Source organism: Idiotropiscis lumnitzeri, chromosome 13 (genome assembly GCF_059441095.1).
Source record: "Idiotropiscis lumnitzeri isolate Australia: NSW breed Sydney's pygmy pipehorse chromosome 13, RoL_Ilum_1.0, whole genome shotgun sequence".
NCBI classification, from domain to species: Eukaryota; Metazoa; Chordata; class Actinopteri; order Syngnathiformes; family Syngnathidae; genus Idiotropiscis; species Idiotropiscis lumnitzeri.
In genome coordinates, this window is record NC_142403.1 from 14214040 (window position 1) to 14237819 (window position 23780).

Consider the following 23780-nt stretch of genomic DNA (forward strand, 5'->3'; position numbering starts at 1 on the left):
CAGGATGAAAGAAAATAGCTGAGATTTCATCCTCACTTTTCGAGGGAACAAATGACTTTTGAATGTTTCATATGAGCATATTGGCGTCCCTGGAGTGCCTTGCCACCCATCAAGTGTGAAATCACACACTTAGGAAAATTTGTTTTGCACCGTCTAGTGCTAAAAATGAGTCTTCAGGCAAACAAGATGTTCAGATTCTTCATTTAATGCGAGCCTTAAAATTACAGCACTAAAATGTCCTTTACTTGGGTCAATAAAAACATTATTCAATCAATTGAACATTTTATTTGACAACAAAATTATGAAACGTGTTGCAAACCTTTTAAAAAAGAACTGTGGACTCCTCATTTTGTGCTTGGGGCTAACGAGTACTCGCTGGCGCCATTTTTCTTTTTCTTTCATTTCAAAAAAATGCTTGGAAAATTCTCTTTTGTCTTGCTCCCTCACTCCTCCTCCGTGCGTAACTGCTCACCCCTCCTCGCTCTGCTCACCGAGAAGTAAAAAAGAAAGCTTAATTGGAGGCAATCCACTTCAAAACGGTGGCAGCAGCCAATCATATTGGGCCTTGCATAGAAGACGTTTTAAAACCATGCTAAACCTTACGTCACATTTTTCCAACTCTTAATTTTGGTCGTTTTTGTGCTAATATTGGCACAGAACACAATATTCTGTGAATTATGAGAAAGCCGTCAAAATGCTGAAAAAAAAAAAAAAAAATGCTGGCCGGAGAGTGAAATCTGTTTTGTAACCGGTGGGGTGTGAAAAAGTTTTTATGTGGGAGAAGGACCGCTATTTGTGCAATTCGTTGGTCAAAGGTCACAAGCCGCACAAAAAGGTTGTACATTGATATGATTGCAACTGCATTGTATCGTTCAGCGGTGCAGAGCAGCAGATTGAAATATTTCACAGGCTCGCCTGCTGCCTGACGTGCCACTCGTCAAATTGACTTTGACACTTTAAAGTCCACCGAGGAGCCGCCGGTATAAATCACGACTCATCGAGTGACACATTTGCGCTCATCACACCGCTCGGCTTCAGTCGTAACCCGCCGACGACTCTTTGTTTGATCGAAGCTCGTCCTTGCGTCTGAGTCCCGCCGCCCGATGCGTCTGAGCTTTTGTCGCGACAGGAAGTTGACAGCACTTTGTCTTAGATGAGATGATCAACTTTTTAGTGCGACTTGTCTTTTCATCAGCCTTATTTTATTTTATTTTTTTTGCAGCTTCCCGTTTTAGCTCTGATTGTGATAAACTATAAGACTGACGTTACTTCAGTCTATCATTATGACAAAGTGTCAATGGCATCGTTAGGATTTGATGAACTTGGCCCACTATAATTTTTAATTTGTTCTGTTTTAATGAAGAAATATAACACTGCCTCGTATAAAAACATAATCAGATATAATAAAAGGAACCTATTTTATTAAGCGTAATAACTGTTGTTTAGTATTTCTGTAATGATGTGTGCCTTTCAAATGCGTTATTATTTTAAGATCAAGATTTCTTTCAAAAATGCATCGTTAAAATTATGAAAATAAAATGTGCTATATACTGCAAATTGCCTCCAAGAACTAATGTTACATATTTCATTTGTAACTATGTGAATTATATGCATTAATTTTTTTAAATCATACCGCTAGCCGAAACAGCTGTGGGAACGATCAGGAGTGGACGGCAGTGTCCGAGTGTCCACTTTGCAGCACGGATGTGATTCGGTCTTGTTGCGAGTTGAGTATGCTAGCTAGCTAACTAGTGCACCACACAAGGAAATGAAAGTAGCCGCTTTGAATGGCTCTGATTGAAATTGGCTGTGATCACTCCCACAACGGCGCAGGTCCGACTTACTTCGCTCGTCTGTGAAATTAGCAACGTTACGTCTCACGCACTGCAGTTAGGCCAAGTGGCGCACAATATTTACGTTGGTCATGAAAATGGAGATAATTCATTGACTGGTCCGCTATGTTTGCAAATGTCTTATTTCGATAAAACGCAAAAGCTAATCGGACTGCTGTCATTAAGGACTAGCGACAGCAGATACTGTTGAGAGGCAGACATCAGAGGATTTGTATTTTTTAAACAATGGCTCTGAACGATTACTCGATTCTGAAACTTATTGTTGATTAACTTGATGATCGATTAGTTGTCGATTAATCGATTCATTTTGACACGTATACTACACCATTGTTTTTTTTTGCAATGTCAATTTTAAATAATGTCCTGTTTTTGTATAAGTATATAAGATTTAAAAAAAAAAAAGATAAAAAAAAAAATGCTTAGTTTGTGAGTGGCTAGAAAATGGAAAAATGGCATCTGTATCGGCCGAGCTCACTCATGGCTGATTGTATTAGAATCAGCCTTATAAAATCCTAATCGTCACACCCTTAAAATATACTGACACACTCACTCACAAAAAACATAAAAAGGCCTCAAATTGACAACTGGAACCTTCCGTGTATATCCAGCCAACGACACTAAAAGCAAAATCGGCCACATCCAAACAACGTGACAGAGGCTTTCTTTACAAGAGGGAAATGCTTTGCTTTTGACAAAGGAGCAAAGTCATTTACCGGAGTGCTTTATTGCTCCATATAGCCGCACTGCTTCTCTTTAATGCCTCTTCAGTCCTGTCGGTGCTCGACTGATTAGGGCTGCGCCTTGTCATGAGCGCTCAAAGGGAGATGGATATGACCTTGCTTAGAGAACCAAAACCAACCACACACCAGCCCCCCCCCACCCCCCAACCGCCCCCCTCCCACCACGGCTGCACGAGAATCGATTTTCATCTCGTCCCCTGGCCTCTGTCACTTAAATTGATATCGGGGGGGGGATTCCTCTCAGGGTAGAGGATGAGCAAGAGGAGGAGGAAGGTAGGCGAGTGGAGGTGAGCGTTGGCGTTGGTAAATCACCTCACCAAGAGAGAGAAAAAGCAATGAGCAGAAGGGTCGAGAGATCACAAGAAGAGGGCCGACTTTGAGGATGTGAAGGGTGGAAAGGCTTCTGCACATCACAGGCGAGGAGTTATGAGGGTGGACGGGGGGCGGGGGGGGGGCTTGGGGGTTTGATAGTAAGATCAAACAGGAAGCTGAGGTGCATACCCCGCTCGACCGCCGGGTTGCAGGCAGTAAGTCGGTCCAGGCCTCGTATCGGCCTTCATCCTCCCTTTTCATATATCATCATCTCATCTAGCTGCGCCCTCGTTTCCTCGCTTCTCCATCTGACAGAAAGTGTCAAGTAATCCAACTAGACGTTCACCTCACTTTGCACAAAAAAAAGTCAAAGGGCCAATTTCATTTCAGGGAGAAGCCGGCACGGTGTAGCTGTGTTTATTACCTTGCGGATCTGCTGGCGTTTCTCCGTGTTTATTCAAATAAAGATTGCATCCGTACGCATTTGAAATATTAGTATGTAGGGGACATGCCGCTGCATTCTGCTAAAGGCTTTTGATCAAAGTGTGAGAGTTCAGCGTTGTGGGAGATACTTTTGGATGAAAGATGATGTCTATACCGGACATAGGGTTTTGTGCGTGTGTGATACGAGTCACAAAGTAGCTCATCAACCGGGCTAATGTGACACAGTTGTTCCCAGCATTATTTCTGTTCACTTTTCCCCCCTCAAAACAAATTTATAACAGCTGATGTGAATGTGTGCTAAAATAAAAAAGATAATAATCAAAGCTCCCGCCAAGCCCCACCCACTCCTAAAAATGGATTTATGTAACGTCTCCTGCAGCCTAAATAAATAAAAATGGAAGGAAGATGATGAGGTTTTTTTCTCGTTTGCACCTTTATTTTTGGATGTAATTCCACTGTCGACCAATGGATGGCGACGTACAATTTAGTTTGACACTGTGAAACTGAAAGAAGAATCAATACAGGAAGTACTTTCAGCTCAGACTCATTTTTTTTTTTTTTTTTTAGTTAGATTATTGAAAGTTATCGACTGATATCCTGCTTTTTACGCCAACAGAAGACAATTTTATAATGTATTGTACATCTTTGGGCATGATTATTGATGCATATTGTGAGCTGCTAATTTGGTAAATGGAATGTTTGGAATCAATTTCCTTCACCTGGGTGGACTGCCAACCCAGGCGAATGAGCTCCACCTGCCCAGGGACGAGTGTCTTGATCACTCGTATTTCGTAGTTGCGGATTTCCCTTGGCTCGCCGTCATGAAAATGGCGTAAAGTGAGGACTTCTTGACAGCCTCAATCAAATGTGAGCATGATTTTCATTGTCAATGCAGACGGCTTTTGTATTGGATCTCATTAAATTGCAAAGGTTGTCTTGATAAGAGTCGCTTGCACCCCCCCCGCCCCCAATCCCGCCCACCGTCCCCCATTTGTGTCGTCTAACGCGTTTGTGCCAGCGCCCTCCATTAGCAGCCGCTCCCGGCAGCAGACAAGCCTGCCAGTCAGCCAAACTCAGGCAAAATGTACTTTAATGATGTTTGAGCTGATCACAATTCTGCCAACTGACTTCCCGACTGCTTTTCTTCCTTCGGTGTTTTTTTTTTTTTTTTTTTTGTCTGAGACGTGTGTGCATGCGCCGGTGTTTTTGTAATAGAAAACCGCCAACGCAAACACGGTAATGACTCCAATTTGATTCAGGCGTGGACAGACGTTAATAAGATGTCACATCCACTTACGGCATGGTTGTCGCCATGAGACCTGACCGTCACCTGGACCTGATTTAAAAAAATAAATAAATAAAGTCATTCTCGTCATCATTCCAGGTCATGACCTCCATGGCAAACGCAGCCCTCGCTTTTTAAACGACTGTGGGAAATATTGACCTGAAGCGGGGCAGACTGAAACGCTGCGAGTCATCAAAAATGGGTGACAAATAATGGCACTTTTTAGACGAGGCTCTGGCCTGACTCTTTGACGCTCCTCCCCTTCGTTCAACGTCACGCCTTGCCACAAGATGGCGACAAAGCAATTATTTTTTTCGACAATAATGCCAAAATGCCTTTTATTTATTCATCCATCCATTCATCAACCGTTCCGCTTTTCCTCACGAGGGTCTCGGGTGTGCTAGAGCCGATCCCAGCTGTCTTCGGGCAGTAGGAGGGATCCACCCTGAACTTGTTGCCAGCCTATCGCAAGGCACAGAAAGACAAACAATGATTCGCGCTCACACTCACACCAAGAGACAACAACCTCCCATGCTTGTTTTTGGAATGTGGAAGGAAACCGGAATACCCGGAGAAAACCCACACAGCCACGGGGAGAACATGCAAAATCCACACGGGAAGGCCGGAGCCGGAATCGAACCCATGACCTCTGCACGGCGAGTCCATCGTGCAAACCAGTCGACCGTGTCGACTTATTTATTTATTTATTCATTTATTTTTTTATTTCGGAGTCATGGCCGAGGTCATGGTTAGTTTTTTCACTTTTCTTATTAATGTCCAAATTTTGTTTTAGTGCATATTTTGTTGCATGTTTTATTAAATGAAAAGGACATTTTGCTTTGAATAGAACAGCATTATAGCTCATGGCTGACAACTAAAAAAAAAAAAAAAAAAGACCTTTGACTGATTAAAAAAATTGTGTCCCTTTTAAGATTTCTATTTGAGTTCCCCTTGCTTACACTCGTGTGCAGTACGCGAGTGCACATGCGTGCGCCGAAACGTCTGCGCGTCACGTCGTCCTCTTTCAGCCGTCGCGCCACGGCTGCAGAAGGAAGCGATTAAGGGCTCCGCGAAAATAATTCCTGAAGGAACAGAGCGCTATTTTGACTGGTGCAGCAGCAGGAGGCAATCACTCGGTAATTGAGGTCCGCCGACGCGTTCCATGGGAGATTCCTTTGTTTGCGGCGCGTCGCTAAGGTACACAGCTGACTGTTTTTCTTGGACGGCTGCTGGAAAGTTGCGTGCGGCTTTTGTGTGCAGGAAAGGGAATTTGTCGTCAAATTCACGGCGGCGGTCTGGTCCAATTCCATTCTTAATGGCGGTGGTTTTGGAGGCGGGCCTGTGCGAGGGCCCCGTAAAGGCGACATTGGCTTCATATTGACATTCGCGGCCGGTAGGAGCGGACTGTCACTCCATGATGAATGTGTTGCTTTACAAAGACTACTGCACAGTTTAATGGTTTGGACTTTAACACGTCATTTTTTGGGTTCATCATATACAAAAAATTCCGACACTATTCTTTGGGGGGACCTGACAGGCATATAATACAAAAAAATGGATATACGCGGAGGCAGTCACGGATTTTGAGGAAGCCTCAGTAATATTAGTCGTTCTTCGCCGAGGTTGTTCTACTGTCTGTCTCCATGTGTTGCTCCACTGTTGGAGTTCATCTATCTCTTGTTTAAAGGGTTGAAACACCGTGACGTCCCTAAACGCCACGCCCACTTCACAGCATAGATGTGCTTTCGCTAAATGCGGCGATTTAGAGGGAATGGGAGGAGATGTGTTGATTGAAGTCGGCTGTGACCACTCCCTGAGCGGCGCAGCCCTCCTTGGTTCATAGGGATTTTATTTTATTTTTTTTTAGACCTAAAACATTCATCAAAAAATGTTGAAAAGTCATCAATTAGCACCAATATTTAAAAACAAATAACATTTAGAATATCTCTCGAAAAAAAATAAAAAAGTTTTGCAATTTCCACTCCGCTCGTTTTTCAACAATGGCTTGGGACATACCAGATGAAATCTGCCTAGCAACAAATCAGCATGTCAACACATGATAACATAACTATTGAAAGAACCCAAATAAATTTCATCAATCATTCTTTTTTTTTTTTGCCAGAGTGGTGTCTCCTGCCATGATTTTTTTTTGTGCTTGCATGCAATTCAGACTGACATTTTTTATTTTTAAGGTAGGAGTAGAAACATAAGTTTGACGGACTCTTTGAACAGCCTTCTTCCTCTCCAGCTTCCCCACAGCTGGTGCCCTCCGCATGAAGTACTTGCTCTACTTTCCCGGGACACGTCAATAAATCTGTGCTCTTTGTACGCTTTGTCTGTGTCTCAAATCCAAATTTCCCCGACTTCTCTCTCTTTGGATTTCTCTCACTTTTCGACTTGTAAATTCACACTTCGCCTGTGGACGCCTCCACATCCATCCTGTTGCTCGCTCGAGTCTTGCTGCTGCGATTAGGACTGATCGTGCCGTCATGGGGGGGGGGGAATGTCAAAACGGTAAACGAGTCCGTGGTATGTACAGTTTATGCGTATGTTTATATAAATCAGCGGTGATGGTTTTCATGCGGGAAACTCCACCAAGGTTTTTTTAGTTATAGAAAACAAATCCAAAAATTGAAGAGAAAAAAAATTGTTTTTAACAAAATAAAAAAAAAATGCCTTTGAGAAAGATTTAAATTAAATCAATCTATATTTCTAAATTTAACTATAACAATAATATTCTTAGTTTTTGTCTTTGACAGTTAATTAAATAATTTGATCTTTTTGGATGTGATTTACATTTTTTAAAATTCAGCAATGTCATCGAACACAAAAACTAAAACTAATGCAAAAAAAAAAAATCGTCGTCCCCCCCACACATTTCATATGGACGATTATATTCTTGGCCCGCAACATCCTACATGTGCAAAATGAGCGGCATGAAAAGGTTAAGGGTGGTCTGGTCTGTGAATCTGTGAGCCAACGGTGGTCTCAAAATCAGGCCTGCAGACGGCATCCACTGCTGACGTTTTAATCATTCCGTTTGATTTTGCGTTACGTCAACCAAACTAATGCCGGGAATGTTAACATAAAAAAAAAAAATTTTTAAATAAAATAAAACGCCCGGTGGTCTTACATCATGACCTTGATGTGATATACGGATGTGGCCTGTTAGAGCGATTAAGCCGATTGATTTTGCGAGTGAGAGATGAACCCTCCGGGCAGATTGACTGATCTTTAGTTTCTTTCATCATTGCAAAGCGGGAGTGTTTGGCTTTTTTTTTTTTTGTTTCCCCTTAAATGGGAATATGAATTATTTTCCAGTCACCAACCTAGATTGTGTTTGAAACAATTACGTAAAAGCACCTCGCCAGGTAATTATTGCAATGATTGATGTGTCTCAACAGGCTATTTATAATCAAGATTTTACCGACAAAAGGGTTCAAACAAAAACTCCAAATATTGACTTGCATGAATCAAATCAAACTAAGCCAATTGTTAAAATTAAAACAATTTTGGTTATGTGACAGGAAAAGAACTGGAGACTGGTACAAATATGAGAATTTCCACCACGCGATGTCAATGCAACTCAACAGCTGAACGGCCTGAAGAAAATCACATATCAGTGTGACAAACACTTGGGGGCAAAAAATAGACTTCAATTTGCTAGGGAGCCGAAAATTTGGAATCTGGAGGAATGGAAAAGATTCATGTGAGCTCATGAAGTCCGAACTGACACTGGTCCACCATTGAGGGAGGAGGAGGGTGCGGTCAACGTCCAATTGCATCAATGGCGACACACACTTCCCATTTTTTAACTCATTCGCTACCATTGACGGATATAGACGTACTTTCATTTTACCTGTTCTGGCAGTGAATGAGTTAAGGAGCAAGACACCATTGCAGGGGGAAATGTTGGCGCATTCTTTCAAGTAGGGTAGCTGGCACAATCTGGTGGACAAATTTAAGCATTCAAATCCATTCTCGTAGTTCCTTGTGATGTGAAAATGGTTCTACCATTCTTAAATCGAATGTTAAAAAAAAAAAAAAAGAAAAAATCCTTCTTAGCAGGTACTTCTGTTTTGTACAACTTGGTCACTAGGGGGCAGTATAATACAGTTATTCAGACATAAACAAAGAAGTTTCGCAATCAGTGACTCAACAAATTTTAGTGATTTTTTTTTAAGGAGGATAAAGAATATATGCGCGTGACTATTGTATATTTTCAACGTGTGCTTTCAAATATCTGTTGATTTAAGCAATATTCCAGCGCCACATAAACTAGTCCTTCGTCCGGCTGTGGTGTTTTGCATTTTTTTGGTAGCGCGACACTACATGAACTTTACCAAAGCAAAACTCGTTGTTTTGAATACGCATGTCATTCTCTTTGTTTTATGTTAAGTTAGTAAAACCCGATCTTCTGAAAATGTATTGAATATGCAAATCTGCTGCTAAATATACAGCGCTTGTATCCCAAACACGTCACATCTGGGACAATTCATAAGTGGGCTCACTCTTATCTCAAGGCACCACTGATGTGTAAATTGAAATCTTGATATAAATGACAAGTTAAATGTGGAATTAAAAAAAAAAAACACAAGAAAATGGAAATTTCATTGATTTTTATTGAGATTTTTTTGTGCCGTTGGTTTCATGTGACTTTGCCATTTTCGGCTCGTTAAAGGAACATAGAAGACAATTGTAACATTTCTTTAAAATGAGAGAATTGGATCTATATTTATTTAACTGAGCCAAAAAGTCTAACAGGACAAAATGTCCCTCAGCTCTAAGTAGGAAATAATGATTCTCTTAACCAAATATTGTCAATAAACTTGTAAAATTCCACATTTCTTTGGAATCAAGTACTTCTTAAACCGCAGGCTCCAGAAGTTAAGCATGGAGAGTCTCTGTGACGTGCTTGGAGTATTATTATATTGATATAACATGGTCCAATTCTGCCAATATTTCTCCAAAAATATTGACCTTTGAAAGTTGCTCGAACTCCGCCAATCCAAACTAAAGCCGCTCCAATGAAATATTAGCCATCGAGTGCGTTGGACTTCTTTCTTTCTTTCTTATGCTTTTCTTTGTTTGGACTGGATGCAGCCCGTCGTAATCTGCTTTTCTGTCCTGGTCGGCCGACTGGGAATGGGGCGAAACAAAGTCTCCAGTCATAATTGAATCCGTAAAATCGAAATTGGGAGCATTCTTGACTGCTCCACGCGAGCCCGGGCTGAGAGGAGAAACCATTCATGGGGAGCCAAACAAAGCTTCTGATTACATGGTGGCAAAGAGGGGGTGGTGACTCAACAACACGCACACACACGCACACACACACACACACACAGACACAAAAACACCCCCGCTGATGATTTGAACACGCAACTTTTCCCAAGTGCGAATTTCAACTCGATCACCACTAATGATGAAAAATTTCCATTAGCGTGTGTGCACAAAAACATATTAAAAAAAATGCAAATATATGAAATCACATCTCCCAAAAAAATCAAACAGTTGTCATACTTTATACTGGATAGGGGTCATGCCAGACTGTGAGTTTTAGAAATTTAATTGAAGATTGGTTTTAATTTATTTATCTTCATTAGTTGGTTTCAATTAGTTTCCAGCGTGAGTTTGTTAGTATGATTTTATTTTTTATTTATTTATTTATTTTTTTCAGAAAATGCTTCACTTTAGTCAGAGTTGGGCATTTCGGTCCCAGTGACGGGCCGGTCCGTTAGTCTTGGACTGATGCCTATTTTGGGAATGGAGAACGGAGGACGAGAATTTAGTTTTATTAATTTATTTATTTATTAAGGACGAACCAAGCAAGGACTGAAGTGGTTTTTCCACTTTCCCGAACCGGGTCAAGTACCCCCAGATGCCCATTTTGACTGACGACTGACAGAAACATGCACAGCCTGTTTTGCGTGCGTAATCCGTAATTTCCGAAGATGAAAATGAAGTGATATTCTCGCTATAATTATATTTAGTATTAGTATGTAAATGTGAATGTAATTTTTTAAAGCATTTTCAGTTTTTTATTTTGTTAACTGAATTGTTTTTTCTTCTAATTTTAGTTTGTTATTTTGTTAGTTTTCATTAACGACAATAACTTTGGTCCGAAGCAACTTGAGTCGCCTCTCATCATACAGTGCTCGAGCTCGCAAATAAAAAAAAAAAGAGAAAATCAGTCCATCAGCTGCTTGTGTTTCGGAGCACTCTTATTGTTTGATCACTTGTATCTCAAGGCAGAAGTCCTGGAACTTTTCTGACACACTTTGTGAACATGAATCTCGTTAACAAGTACGTTTGGGAAGAGAAATAAGCCTCGGCTGCATCAAAGTTGTAATTGATCAGCATTTTTTGTCGGTGGTGATTTTCCTGGATTTTAATTGCAATCGCGGTTGGTGCGCATAAATGTTTTAACAGTTCACTCATTCCGGTCAGCAAAAATACGCAAGTTCAGCTGACCCCGTGGAGTGCAGGTTGTTTTTATTTTCCTTCTATATACGCTATCTCCTGGAGTGATGCGGATCTCCTCCTCGCTTGAAAAGGCTGTCGGGGAGGGGCCGTAAAGATTTTATAGCCGTCCTGAGGGTAAACACGTTTTACGAGGCCCAACTAAAAAGCAAGTTTCAGCCCAAGTAAGGATTCGTACTTTACTTTTTTTTTTTTTTTTTTAAAGCACTTCAATTACCTTGCCTGAGATGATTCGATATGATACTTTGCTTTAGACTCTCAGAGATTACATACCAATCGCCAGTCGCCATCGAGACGGTGCAGCGGTGAGAGGTGTGTGCGGCTCCCAATAAGTCAGTACTACCAATATCTAATTTTCAAAATCCTGCAGTCTCTCAAAGCATAATAAGGAACGCAGGATAACGAGCCAAATCAGCGAGCCTCGAGCACAGCAAGTACATGCCGTCTCACTTGACAGTTTCGGTCGCATGCGCATGTCTCGTAAGCACATTAGCATGCGGAGGGATGCTGGCTTGTGGGGATGAAAGCCGCTCAGATCAGTGGCAGTCCGCTGACACATCCGAGCCCATCAAGCTGAGAAGTGCTTGTGCCCGCCCGTGACACGGGCGCCTCCTCCAGCGGGGAGGCTTCCGAGCGTCCTTTGCTCTGGTTTGACGTCCACGTGCGTCTCTTGGTACTTGAAACACGAAGTCTCACAGTGCACAAAAAGCTTCCTGGTTTTCAGCCGCGATAATGAACCATATCTATTTTTTTTTTTTTTTTCAGCCGCAAACAGTTCCCAAAGTATCACATTAAATTTGCAAACACAAATTCAGATGAAGTTTCGAGCAGTGTGGTGTCATCACTTTTTGTTTATTAACCGGAAATAATTGCAGTTTTCCGCCACAAAAAACAAACGTAGTTACTTTTTTTTTCAGTAAAAAGCTCAATGAAAGTTTGACCAGGAGTGAACGACTTTGAATTTTTTTTTTTTTTTTTACTCGCAATATTGCGATTTTGATAGCAGCCTATTTGATTTGAAAATTGCATTCTGCCACATTGTGACAGCAATTTGAATTTGATGACTTGTTCTGCCCTATATGACATCAGTTGTGAGGTCAAAATCGTTCTTCATTAATATACTGCCACGTAGTAACATTTTCCCTATTTCTATAATTACGTTGAGCTCCAAAAACGTACATCGCTAATCGCTGCCGAGTGATGCTGTCATCACTGTTGACAAAACATTGCTTTAACGTTGTACTGTATTGTGTTACTCTGTGATTTTTCCAGCCTCTTATTAATACAGAGCCGAGAAACACGAACACCTCAGCAGCTGAAAGATTCATCACGTGCGCCTCTGGAAGATTCACTGCGTGGACTGAATGCAGCCACCTGTGATCCCGACATTAATATTTCAAAAAGCCTCCTGATAAGCAGACAGGACACAGGGAATTAACTTGGCTGGCACAACTGTATAATTTATGACAGAAAGGCAATGCTCAGCTTGTAATAGTGTAATTGCGGAGAAGCAAGCCAAAAAAAAACGTTTTCCTCGCTCGGTTCGTTTTTATCACACTTAATAACGGTGCCATCACTCTGTGGATTCACAGTCATTAAAAAAAAAAAATAGAAGAGTTTGGGAGGGTTATTACTTTTTGTTAAAGTAAACCCAAACACATCAGTTCCAAAATGTTGGACGGAAGTGGCGGTGGTGTGAGGGCTTCGCCGGCAGCCAATCAGATTATGCCGATGTCACGTCGATGTACGTAAACACAATGTCTGTCCACTGCATTTGACGAAATTGCAGTTTGTTTGCGTTGCCGCTATTTCACAACCACCTGCAATCAGTGGAATTGCATTTCAGTTCAATGAAAAAGTGTGATTATTATCCATCCGTTATCTGAGCCGCTCCGCCTGACGAGGGTCACGAGTGTGCTGGAGCCTATCCCTGACATCTTTTTTTTCAGATATGCATGCAAACTTTTTTTTTTTTTTTTTGCACTTATTCCAAAACTGCATTTTTTTATTTACAGTAGAAGTTCAGATTTTATATATTTTTTTTAATATCAATGATAATGCTAATAATAATCTAAATAGCAACATGTTTAATAATATTCATGAATTAAAGCTTGCTGAATTTTTTATTTTCCTGAAACTGCAAAGCTATAAATTATAAAGCCTGGAAAAATCTTTTACAGATCAAACTTGAATAAAAATAGCTTCAAAACCTGATGGACAAGAGAAAAAGAAAATAAAAAAGTTTTTAGGGACACGTCAAGCCATCTCTGATGAAAATCTGCTATCTAAGGATATGGACAGGAAAATTGGGCTGGGCACAAGGTTTTGTAAAAAATAAACGAAAATGTGACCATAGCGAGCCTTAAAAACTCACAGGTCTTAGAATGACGCGACATAACTCTGTAGAATTATGGCATTTCTTTATTAAGTTAAGATAAATATGTTCATAACCAGTAGGAAAATCTCAATCAAGACATTCAATCAAGATTTTTAAGGGTAAAAAAATATCAGAAGCTAACGCTAAGCTAATCTGTGCTTCCAACAGCACTGCATTGCATTCGGCTTTAGCAAGATTTTGGTTCTGCGTAAGAGTAAAAACTTCTTATTAGACGACCCAAAACCTGAACGTCTTGCTGACAACACATTTTCTGCCGATAGGCACCTTGCAAAAAAAAAACAAATGCGCTTGCTTTTTGTAATTTCACTCTTGATGTGTGGGCCGACACTCCAGAGACGCAAATATGTTTATACAAGCAATTAAAAAGTCACTTTGCCCCGCTTTAAAGCAAAGTAACGAGTTGTTTTGATGGGCTTGTGAGTGCGTTTGCTGGGCCGTAATCAAAATGAGCGCGACTGCTTGCACTCTAAACGGGGAGAAGAAGTTATGCGTGTGGACACTTCTGACAGTAATCGTTAAAAATCTATAAAGTATGCCTTTATTGGTCGTTCTGCAGAGTTGACAGCGTGTATTAAAATGTCAAAAAGTGCACTATATGGTGTTTGAACCGCGCAGAATATCAATATTTGACAGTGTATTATATTCCAAGCCGATAAACTCCATCCATCAGCAATTTACATTTGCTTACACCAAAAATACATAATACCAATCCAAAATGCATGTAAATATTATTTTTGTCCACTTGTAGCCACCGTCTTCACGTTTTGCAGCACTTCATCTGTGACTGTGACTGAATGCGTGTGACTTTAATTCCGGCTAAAACATTAAAGCTCACTAACGATTTCATTCGGACTCTATCGCCACTTGTGCTTTGCGAAAGTCGCATTGCAATTTTGCTTCTTTTTACCAAGTGTGAAATGATCCCAAACATACGTCTCTCAGCAAAGATGATTCAATGCGCATTTCGACACATGGGCTGTGATGTAACAATTTTAAAATGTATCAAATCCATTCATTTCGTCAAATAAAAGCTTTTTTTTTTTTCGATTCAAATCAGATTTTCTGACAACTCTAATGATTGTGTCGCCTAATGAGCAAGCTGAGTCTTTTTTTTTTTTGTCCTACCCCGTCTAAAAATAAAAACGACCTCCACCAAGGCCAAATTAGCCCAAACAGGTACCAATGCAAGTGGATTGGAACAACCGGGTTCTTCCATGGAATTGCAAAGTACACTATCCCCCCATCATGCTGCAGTTTTATTCTTTTTTTTTTCCTTTTTTTTTTTCCTTTTTTTTTTTGCATAACGTACCTGCAGCTCATAAAGATCTCCAGAAATCTGCATGCAAAACTCCTTTCGTGAGGACTTACTCACATGTGGGCAAAATTGCTCCCTAGTGGGCATCTCCAAGGAGGCGTTGCATTCCTCTGAATGCAGCACTCCGTCGGCAGTTCAGTCAACGGGAAATTGGTTTCCAGTGGTCTTTGAGGCCCCTCGCCGCCGTGTTGGGGCGCCCCGCTGAGACTTTATTTTGGCTGTCATCAATGCCTCCACTGATAATTCGAGCCAATCGTACTGGTTCGCTTTACAAAAAGCAGATTATTAGCAACACACGCTCACTTTGCGCCGTACCCCGGAGTGCTCGACGTACTTTCAATGAGTTCATCTTGGGAACCATGTGCCAGAATTAATTTCATTCACAGCAACGAGGCTGACGAGAGGTTTTCAACAGGATTTGCGGAAAAGTGAGACAACACAAAAGCAACGGAGTGCTGCTGAGATTAAGTTCAATTTGTTCCAGCTCATCTTTCCCCATTGAAAGGAATGGAATTGCTATTAATCCATTCAAGCCTCCCCCCATAAACGGTTTTTAATAGCGCTCTACAATATTGTACCATAATATTCTTAAACACACCATACAGAATTAAATAGAATAGAAATTTATTATTATAGAATTATTTTTTTGCTTCAATTCAATGGACTTTGTGCTGCTCCTTCAAGAGATGGTCAAAAGGAAAATGTAACGTCCTGAGAGAAATATGCCCTAAAAGTCACACAAAATTTGCAGTTCAATCCTTGTATTGGTGTACCGGTGATGGCAAAAAAATAAATAAATAAATGATGACATCACCCACCATTGAAAATCCCAACAAACATTTTGTAAATGTGAAAAATATTGAATTTGCAGAAAAAAATTTACTATTTGGAATGAGAAAAATAAAAAAAATGAGAATATGTTGAAATTAGAATAAATGCCTTCAGCCTTCACGATTTTTTTTTTTTATCGAGTTAATCTCTAAACCTCTAATCTCGTTGCACACTTGAGTACAATGACAATAAAGGGATTTCTAATTCTAATTCTAATCAATGGATTCATTGGTAAAATATAAAGGTGGCAAAAAAAAAAAGTGAAATTTGTAATCAATTCAATGCTAGTTTCGAATTTACTGATTGCGTCTCATCTCTCCTCTTCATTATCAAATTGTAGACAACACTCGTCTTTTGGAATGTTCCACAAGCAGCGCGATGCTTGTGGGCCTTTTTATTAATTTGCCCTTCGCGTGGCTCGATCGGAGGGTGAGCACAGAGGAATAAAATCACACAGCTGTCACGTTTACAGTATACATTTTTTATCTTTTTTTTTTTAAAACAGACTGGGCAACAGCACCCTTGGTTTGAAATTGTGCACAAGTTAAAGTTTCTTAGGTTATTATAAGCCATTACCGGCGTCACGCCGCTGATCAAAGCGACGGTGGCTAATGGAGGCGATGCAGCGAGAGGATTAATGACGAACAAAGAGGATTATCTTTTTTCCTCTCTACCTTCCCTCGCAAAATTTCCCTTCTCGTCTTATTAAAGTCGGACAAGGCGAGCGGCGTGGAGTACGTCACGCTGGCACGCCCGCCCATTGGCTTCCATTTTGTTTTAATAAGAAAGCAGCAGATGAAAAACTGGAGCCTGTGGAGCTTCAATTCACGGAAATCGCCAATAAACTTGTACTTCTGAGGCATCTATTTCGGAAGTTACTGTCGAGGTCACTTGCGTCGAGGACTACATTATGTATTAAACCGAGCAAACAAAAGAACAAAAATCTTCAAATCTCACCAGAGACAATCGAGCTGATGACATGAATGGCAAGCGAGCGGGATTGGCGGGTGCGACCGAGCCCCACGTCCACGTGCCGCGTCACCGGATTTGCTGATGAAGGACTTAATTAAAGCCGAAGAGGACATTGATTGACTAACAAGGCCAGTTGATTCATTCAAGCTGTAGTCAATAACGACTCGCGACTTTGTAGCGAGGGCGTGAACTCTCATCAGTAGTGTGGCCAATCTCATCGATTTAGCTGTCAAATGGAATAGGCCAAGAGATATAAATAAAACATTTTTTATTTGAGCTTCCACTTCAAGTGGAATTGTATCTGAGGCTTCAGTGAGGACTTAATTCACGTCTTAGTACCACCGCGATTACGTCACAATTATAGAAATCGTCACGATGCAAACAGCTTGCAAGTGCCACGGATCATCTCGACTCTAGATTCGAGAACCGTCAACAGTCAATACTTATCTACGAACAAATAAGATGACCAAAAAAATAAATTCAAACAAGATATAGCTTGTTATACTGATGAATTTATTCAGTGCTCTGGTACTGTGAGGCTGAGTTTGACATCTAATTGGTGAAAGAAAAAAAAAATCATTTGAACGTCCACATTCGCGTAGCAAGCTGTAAGCAGGTAGGAGAAGTGCTTCAAAATAAAAAAAAGAAAACTGCTGAGAGTACATTTATTCGATTTCATGTCACTAATGTTGGAATTTAAATGTTGACCGCCCACCACTTGGAATTAATGACAAAACAATCAGAAGAAGTGTCTGTTTTTACTCGAGGTAGCTAGCATGCTAACATTAGCTCATGATCAATTGATGGCAAATGGACAGACAAGGTTTTGCTTTTCAAAAGTTCAACAATTGACACAAAAATGTTAATTCACATCGTATGACAAACACAGTTAATGCAGTTCTCACCAGAGCTCACTTTCCAAACTATAAAAGATCAATATGCTAGCTTAGTGTTAGCAACCTTACTAGCATGAGCCGCAAGCAAAGCTGCACTCTTTTAGAATAAAATGGAAGACAATTAGGTATTTCATTCACTTCCCATATTTTGTATTGTTTTTGTGTCCTTGAGGAAACAATCGCCAATTATTTTTGATTAACCCGCCACATACTTACACCATTGCTGGCAGTCACAACAGCCAAACAGGGAAGAGCTGTTTAACAAAAACTTCCAAATGTGTCTCTTTACCTTGGTCGTGTCCTTGAAAGTGTTTGGAGCTTTTTCTTGTGTGTGTCAAATTTAACTATGTCGACACCTGCTGCGCGCCACACTGACGTGTCCAAGTTTTAAATTCTTGTACTCTGTGTGTGTTCATAAACCCCAAAATGCTCTCTGCAAGCTCATAACATGATTATTACCATAGATATGAGTAGGTCGATAGAACACCCCACCTTTGAGCTGTGTTTCTACGGTAACGCTAAGTTACGACGGTCAAACTCGTTGGTGAATTCCATGTGTGTGGACGGCAAAAAAAAAAAAAAAAAAATCAAGAATTAAAAAAAAATACAACTTTATTCATATAGCGGAATTTAACAACAGCTGCAGATGTAACAGAGCACTTCGAATGTGGTGTAATATAAATTAGAAGTAAATTAGAAAACACATACAGAACAGCACGTTGAGTCAAAAGACAATTAAAAACGCAAGTTGTGATTTATTTTCCGTGCCCATGCATTGCATTTGACGGGAAAGTCGCCCCTGCCAACATGGCTGCCACGTAGCCGCAGCAGTTTGCCAGAATGCTACAGCATGCTGACGTCTCTTGTGGTCATATCTGGTGTTTTTTTTTTTATTATGCATTACATTACTATCTTTTACTAAATGACATTTTTTTGAACACTCATTTATTTTGTGAAAGGAAATTTTTCATCTATGAAAGCGATGAGATTGACCAACTGAACCATTATTGCCTCGTATCGTCTTGCAATGTTCCTTTCCTCTCTTCCGGGATTTACTGTCAATGACTATCCAGGCGATTTACTGTATGTCGATGAGAATCTTTCTAAATGCCCCCGAGCACTGTTTGTCTCTATTAACGTGATAATCTCAAAACAATTACTCTGTTTGTCTACGGCCTCGTGTCACGACATGTCCCTGTCCCGGGAAATTCTGGTTCGGCTTCCTGCGGCGCATTTTTTTTTTTTTTTGTGTGTGTTTGATGTCATCAGTCCCATGAGTTCAGCTCGTCTTTGGGCATTTCCCTAATTGATCCCTGACATCCTGTCGTAGTAGCCGCAAGAGTTCACGTAATGATCCTCTCAAGAATAGAATGTATACAAACCTAAAAAAAATGCAATGCAGCTATAAAAAGAAACAGCCGCTCAAATGTAGTTCGGCGCGCAGTATGAAAACATCCTAATTAATGCCACAATTGTTTCTTCCCTGTAAAGCTAATGTTGTGAGACATGCTAGTGTAAAGAGCCACTCTCAATCAAGAAGACGGTTTATATGAGCTATTAAAACCACTCTCCACTTTATGGAATGAAAGTCATTAACCAGCGCAACCTTGGCTGGAGAGCGTGCAACTATTCTCACCCACAAAGGGTCCCGGTGTGAATGAATTCTCTTGCGTGTTCGTAATACAGGAAAAAGGTAAGGCAAAGCAAGCTTATTCAAAGAGCACAATTCGTACAAAAAAAATTCAAAGTGCTTTACATCTGCTTACAATTATATGACAGCAAATAAAATGATTCCATAAAAAAAAAAAAAAATCATTAATTAAGAGCAAGTGCGATTGCAGATCAAATACTTTGGGTTGTCATAGGCAGAGTTTAGACACAATTTCTTTGATTTTTGGTGATGTTTTTGAGATAGTAAAAAGCTGCTGATAGACAAACTAATAAACAATGATTTCTGAAGAAAATTTAGTATCGCCACACTAATCCGTTTGATGCAGTGAGAGAGTAAATCTTCCGGTCCATGTTCACCCGCCACCTGTAACGCATCGATTTGAGTGTCATCTGCATATGTGTGCTTGGACACTTTATAGCTGCTTATTAGCTAGTTTATGGAAGAATGTACAGACTCAAAAAATGAGGTCCTAGGATTGACCCTTGGGGAACTCCAAGAGTTATAATGATTTAGTTTGAGGCACCGTTGTCAATTTCAACAAAATCCATCCTGTCCACAAGACTTGAACCAGTTTAGAGCAGTACTTGAGATTCTCAAACGGTGCTTTATTTACCCTCTGTAAGAAGTAGATACTCGAGTAAAAGAAGAGAATGTTTCGTGGTGGTTTGGCAACACATTCGCTGTGAATATATCCTGTCGCCAGGTGCTGTAAAAAATTCTCCTAGCTAAAATCATGGAAGGGGGTCTCATTTTTGTTTCCTGCCTTTGCAATCCTCGAAGATCTCAATCAATCAACCAATCTATAAACTTTAGTTGACTTGACCTTTCTTATAATACGTGCTTTTTTTTTATGAACACGTAAGGAGTAGAAAGTCCAGATCCCTGAAGTTGTTGCTTCCCGCCACTTCCCGTTTGGATGCTTTTGCCTGGTGACTGATGAGCTTTTCTGTGCATTTCCCTCCCCAGGATTATTGAAAGAGACGTTCATCAAGGAGCCAGATGGCCTGGTGTCTGTCAACCTGCTGGTGGTGTCGGCCGTTTCGGCCTTTGCCACCGGCGCAGTCTTCTCCGGCCTTGCCGTCTGTTGGATCATGAGTCACCGCCACCGCCACGGCCGAGGAGCTGGCGCCAAAGGGGCCCGCCGCAAGAACGACAAAGAGCAAAGCATGCTTGGGCCCGGCCGCAGCGGCTCGGTGATGAGCGTGACCAGGACCAGCGGTGGCGACCGGCGCAACTCTCAGGTGGACAACCCGTTTGTCACAGCCAACGGATGGCCCAAAGGTGACATGGACCCCGGCTTGCTGCCCACGCCTGAGCAGACCCCACTGCAGCAAAAGCGTGTCATGCGGCTGCCCGACACCGACTGGGACCAGAGCCAGACCTTCCTCACGGCCGTCGGGCCCCCGTGCCCCAACAACTCGGTCATCTACCTGAGCTCCAAGTTTCTTCAGGGAGGCGGAGGCGGCGGAGGAATGGTCCGGATCGACGAGCCGGGCGAGGTTCTCCTGCCCCCGCATGCCGAACGCCAACGCTATCTGATCCTTTCTGCCCAGCGGGGCGGGAATGGTGCCGGACGTCCGGCAGGCGCCCTGAGGAGCTCGGCGGGGGACTACATCTACCCGACCACACCGCAGGACTCTCCGGACCGGCGGCGGGTAGTCTCAGCTCCCACTCCCCACATGGACTACGGGGAGCCTCGCTGGAGCCACGAGGCGCTCAACTATAACGGCAACAACGGCGTGTCGTACCACCCCCAGCGCCAGGGCCTCATCAGGCCGGAAATGCACGGGCATCGAGGGGGGCTCGGACAACTGGCCGACTACAGCCACCTTCTTGTAAAGACGGAGAGAACCCCTAGTGTCCAGTGAGGTAACTGCAAGCTCTCTGACCAACCCGCTCCCTCCTGCAACTGGAAGCAACCAATCCACCCCCCCCCCCAACCACCCCTTACTTACCCTGTCTGTCCTCTCTCACCTTCATTCAACGTTCTGACGTCATTCAACCGACTGAAGAGAGAGATGAGAAGCAAAAGGGACACTTGGACTAAAAGGTGCCCGTTCCTCTGGGTTTATTTTTGGCACACCCCTCTCGCTCTGCCAGTGGTACGACCCACGGGGCGTTGGACGCAGTGACGGGGACGAGTATGGGTGCTTCGGGAAGCGGAATCTCGGGGCAAAAAGACAGCTTGGAGACAATGATGGACTTGACTTGCAATTGTCGATGCCCCCCTTCGCCACCGTGGAGTGACTTCAAGTGTACATTTTAGTTTGTGCTTTTCTTGCCACTCGTCTCGCCCACACTTTGACTATTCGCGCTGTGAAAGACGGAGGCGGGCGTGAGTGCGTGTATTCGTTGTTGAACCGATTAGGCGTCAACTTTACCACACCCCAACGTGTGATGGTTGAAATCAGCAATCCCGTTTTGACCTTAACCACACGGACTCAGCCGAAAGTGCAAGCAGCTGGCCGCCATGGTTTGAAACGAAAAACTGAGGCTGAGGCTGAAGAAAATCAATTGGCATCATTGATTAGTTGACACTTAGAAAATCGAAACTTGCTCAACCCCGCGTGTGTTTCTATGTGAGTGTCCCCTCTTATCTGTGATGTCAGGAAAAGGACGTCGGAATGGGCATTCAGCTCCATTCCCTTCCTGAGCGAAGGCGAAAATGAACAATTTCAATCCCAACTGGCTTGCTGCATGTTGTGAACTCCTGCTGCTCAGCGATGTGGGAGGAGTTATAGTGCCAAAGCGTGGCTCCAGCTCAACTTCCAGTGTTATTTAGACAGCAAATTAGTGCAGACGGAGTCAACAATGCCTTATTTCATTTCCGCCCCACTGAATTCTTAACAATCAATTAATGGAATAATCTGTTTGGCTTCCACCCATCCCGCGGCAGAAGTAAACATCGCGCCCCCTTGTTAGTAGCCATTCGATTGAACTCGTGGACCTCGTCATGCCCATTTAAAAGCTTAAAATGCGTGAAGGAGAGCAATAATGAACAAGAATGAAACAAAAATATGTTTTTGCAATCTATGTTTTCTCAGCAAAGGGCTTTTTTTTGGCGGAAAATGAACAAAGCCCCCGTTCCCTTTTCCGTTCTCCTCCTCTCAATCAGGTCTCGTCTGACCTGACCTTAAGCCTGACGAACGTGAGCGGCGGCCGTCCGGTGGCGTCTGACTCGGGCCGCTCGGGAGTTCCGTTCAGGCCACTTGTTGCCAACACTAAGCCTCTTTGTGCGCTAACAAATAGCCGCTAAGAGTCGGGGGAGCTCGCCTCACAGAATAACAATGAGGAAGGGCGAGCCCACCCATCCATCTTGGGAGATAAGACGGCTTCCAGCGCAGTCAGTGGTGGCCTAAACAATATTAGATGATATTGATCTACGTTTGCAACCTAATATCTGTTCCATAAAATTGCTTAAATGAATTCCCATCCGTCTATTCTCTTCATTTGCTCGTGTTTCTCTTAGCTGCACTGCCTCGAGTACGTGTAGGTGGAGCCGATTTCAGCCTCGGTGTTGTCATTTCACTCTAATCTGTCCAGGTGAGTTCAGAATCAGTCAAGCCGGACCTTGAATCTTAAATTATTATGGTGCCTTGAGATACGAGTATTTTGCTAATTAAATTAAACATTTTTATCTCACAACACTTGTCTCAAATCAACGTTTCCCTTTGAAATGATACACCCTCCAAAAAAAAAACTGCATTATTTATTTATTTTTTTTTGTATATTTTTTTTTTTTTTTAAAACCATTTGACAAACTGTAATATTAACATACGGAAAACACGAGCGTGAAACACGGCTGTACCTAATGAAATGTCCCGATTGGAAAACCATCTTCATGCTGCTGCTAGACTTTACACGGATCGGATCGGCGGATGGTTTGCATCTTGTGCAAATTCCATAATCGATTAATCGTTATTTACCAGTCAATCAATGACATCATTGATTAGATCCACAAAATAAGGCAAACAATCTTGTTCATCATATGCTGCCATCGTAAATAATTGAAGGTTTCTCAGCAAATAGTTTCATTTTTGGCTTTTTTTTTCAATTATTTCAAATAATTTTAGCTTTCTCCTCCTAATTTACTGTATGTTGAATATTTATCAACATTTTTGGGAGAATTTTCAAGCTTGAAATTTTCTCCAATGCATTTGAATGGGCGTCATTTGTATGCAATTTTGGCTATTCGTGTGCGATCCCGAATAGCTGATTTCAACTGTCCAGTCAATAAATACGTTGTAGATTAGATAAGTTAGACCATCATCTGATCAGATCGGTGAATAGTTTTATTTATTTATTTATTTTTTTTTTTTACTCACTGATTGGTGATGGGCTCCAAAATCCCACGTAAAGCCCCCCACTGCAATGAAACCAATGTGACTTGATGGTGGCCAGATGTTGTGATGGTTGCTGCTGCCATCTAGTGGTCGAGGTCTGAAGCGCGCCTATATTGGATTATCTTTTGGTAACCAATCAGATATTCAAGTTCATCCTAAAATTGCCATGGTCCTCGATGACGTCGTCAGTTTTCTGTCCTCTGTATTAATTGGTCTTCACAAAACCGGCCAAGTTTCAC

The 23780-nt window shown here is 41.8% G+C and overlaps 1 protein-coding gene across 6 annotated transcripts in view; it reads left to right on the forward strand.

Annotated features, from left to right (window-relative positions):
• Positions 1-22624, forward strand: part of sema6bb (sema domain, transmembrane domain (TM), and cytoplasmic domain, (semaphorin) 6Bb) — a 155400-nt gene extending 132776 nt beyond the window's left edge. For all 6 annotated transcript variants that reach the window (XM_088313895.1, XM_088313896.1, XM_088313898.1 and 3 more), the window contains one exon: positions 20165-22624. In XM_088313895.1, the coding sequence (XP_088170021.1) occupies positions 20165-21066 (902 nt within the window). In that variant the 3' untranslated portion in view covers positions 21067-22624. The remainder of the gene's footprint in view (positions 1-20164) is intronic.
• The last annotated feature ends 1156 nt before the right edge of the window (positions 22625-23780 follow it).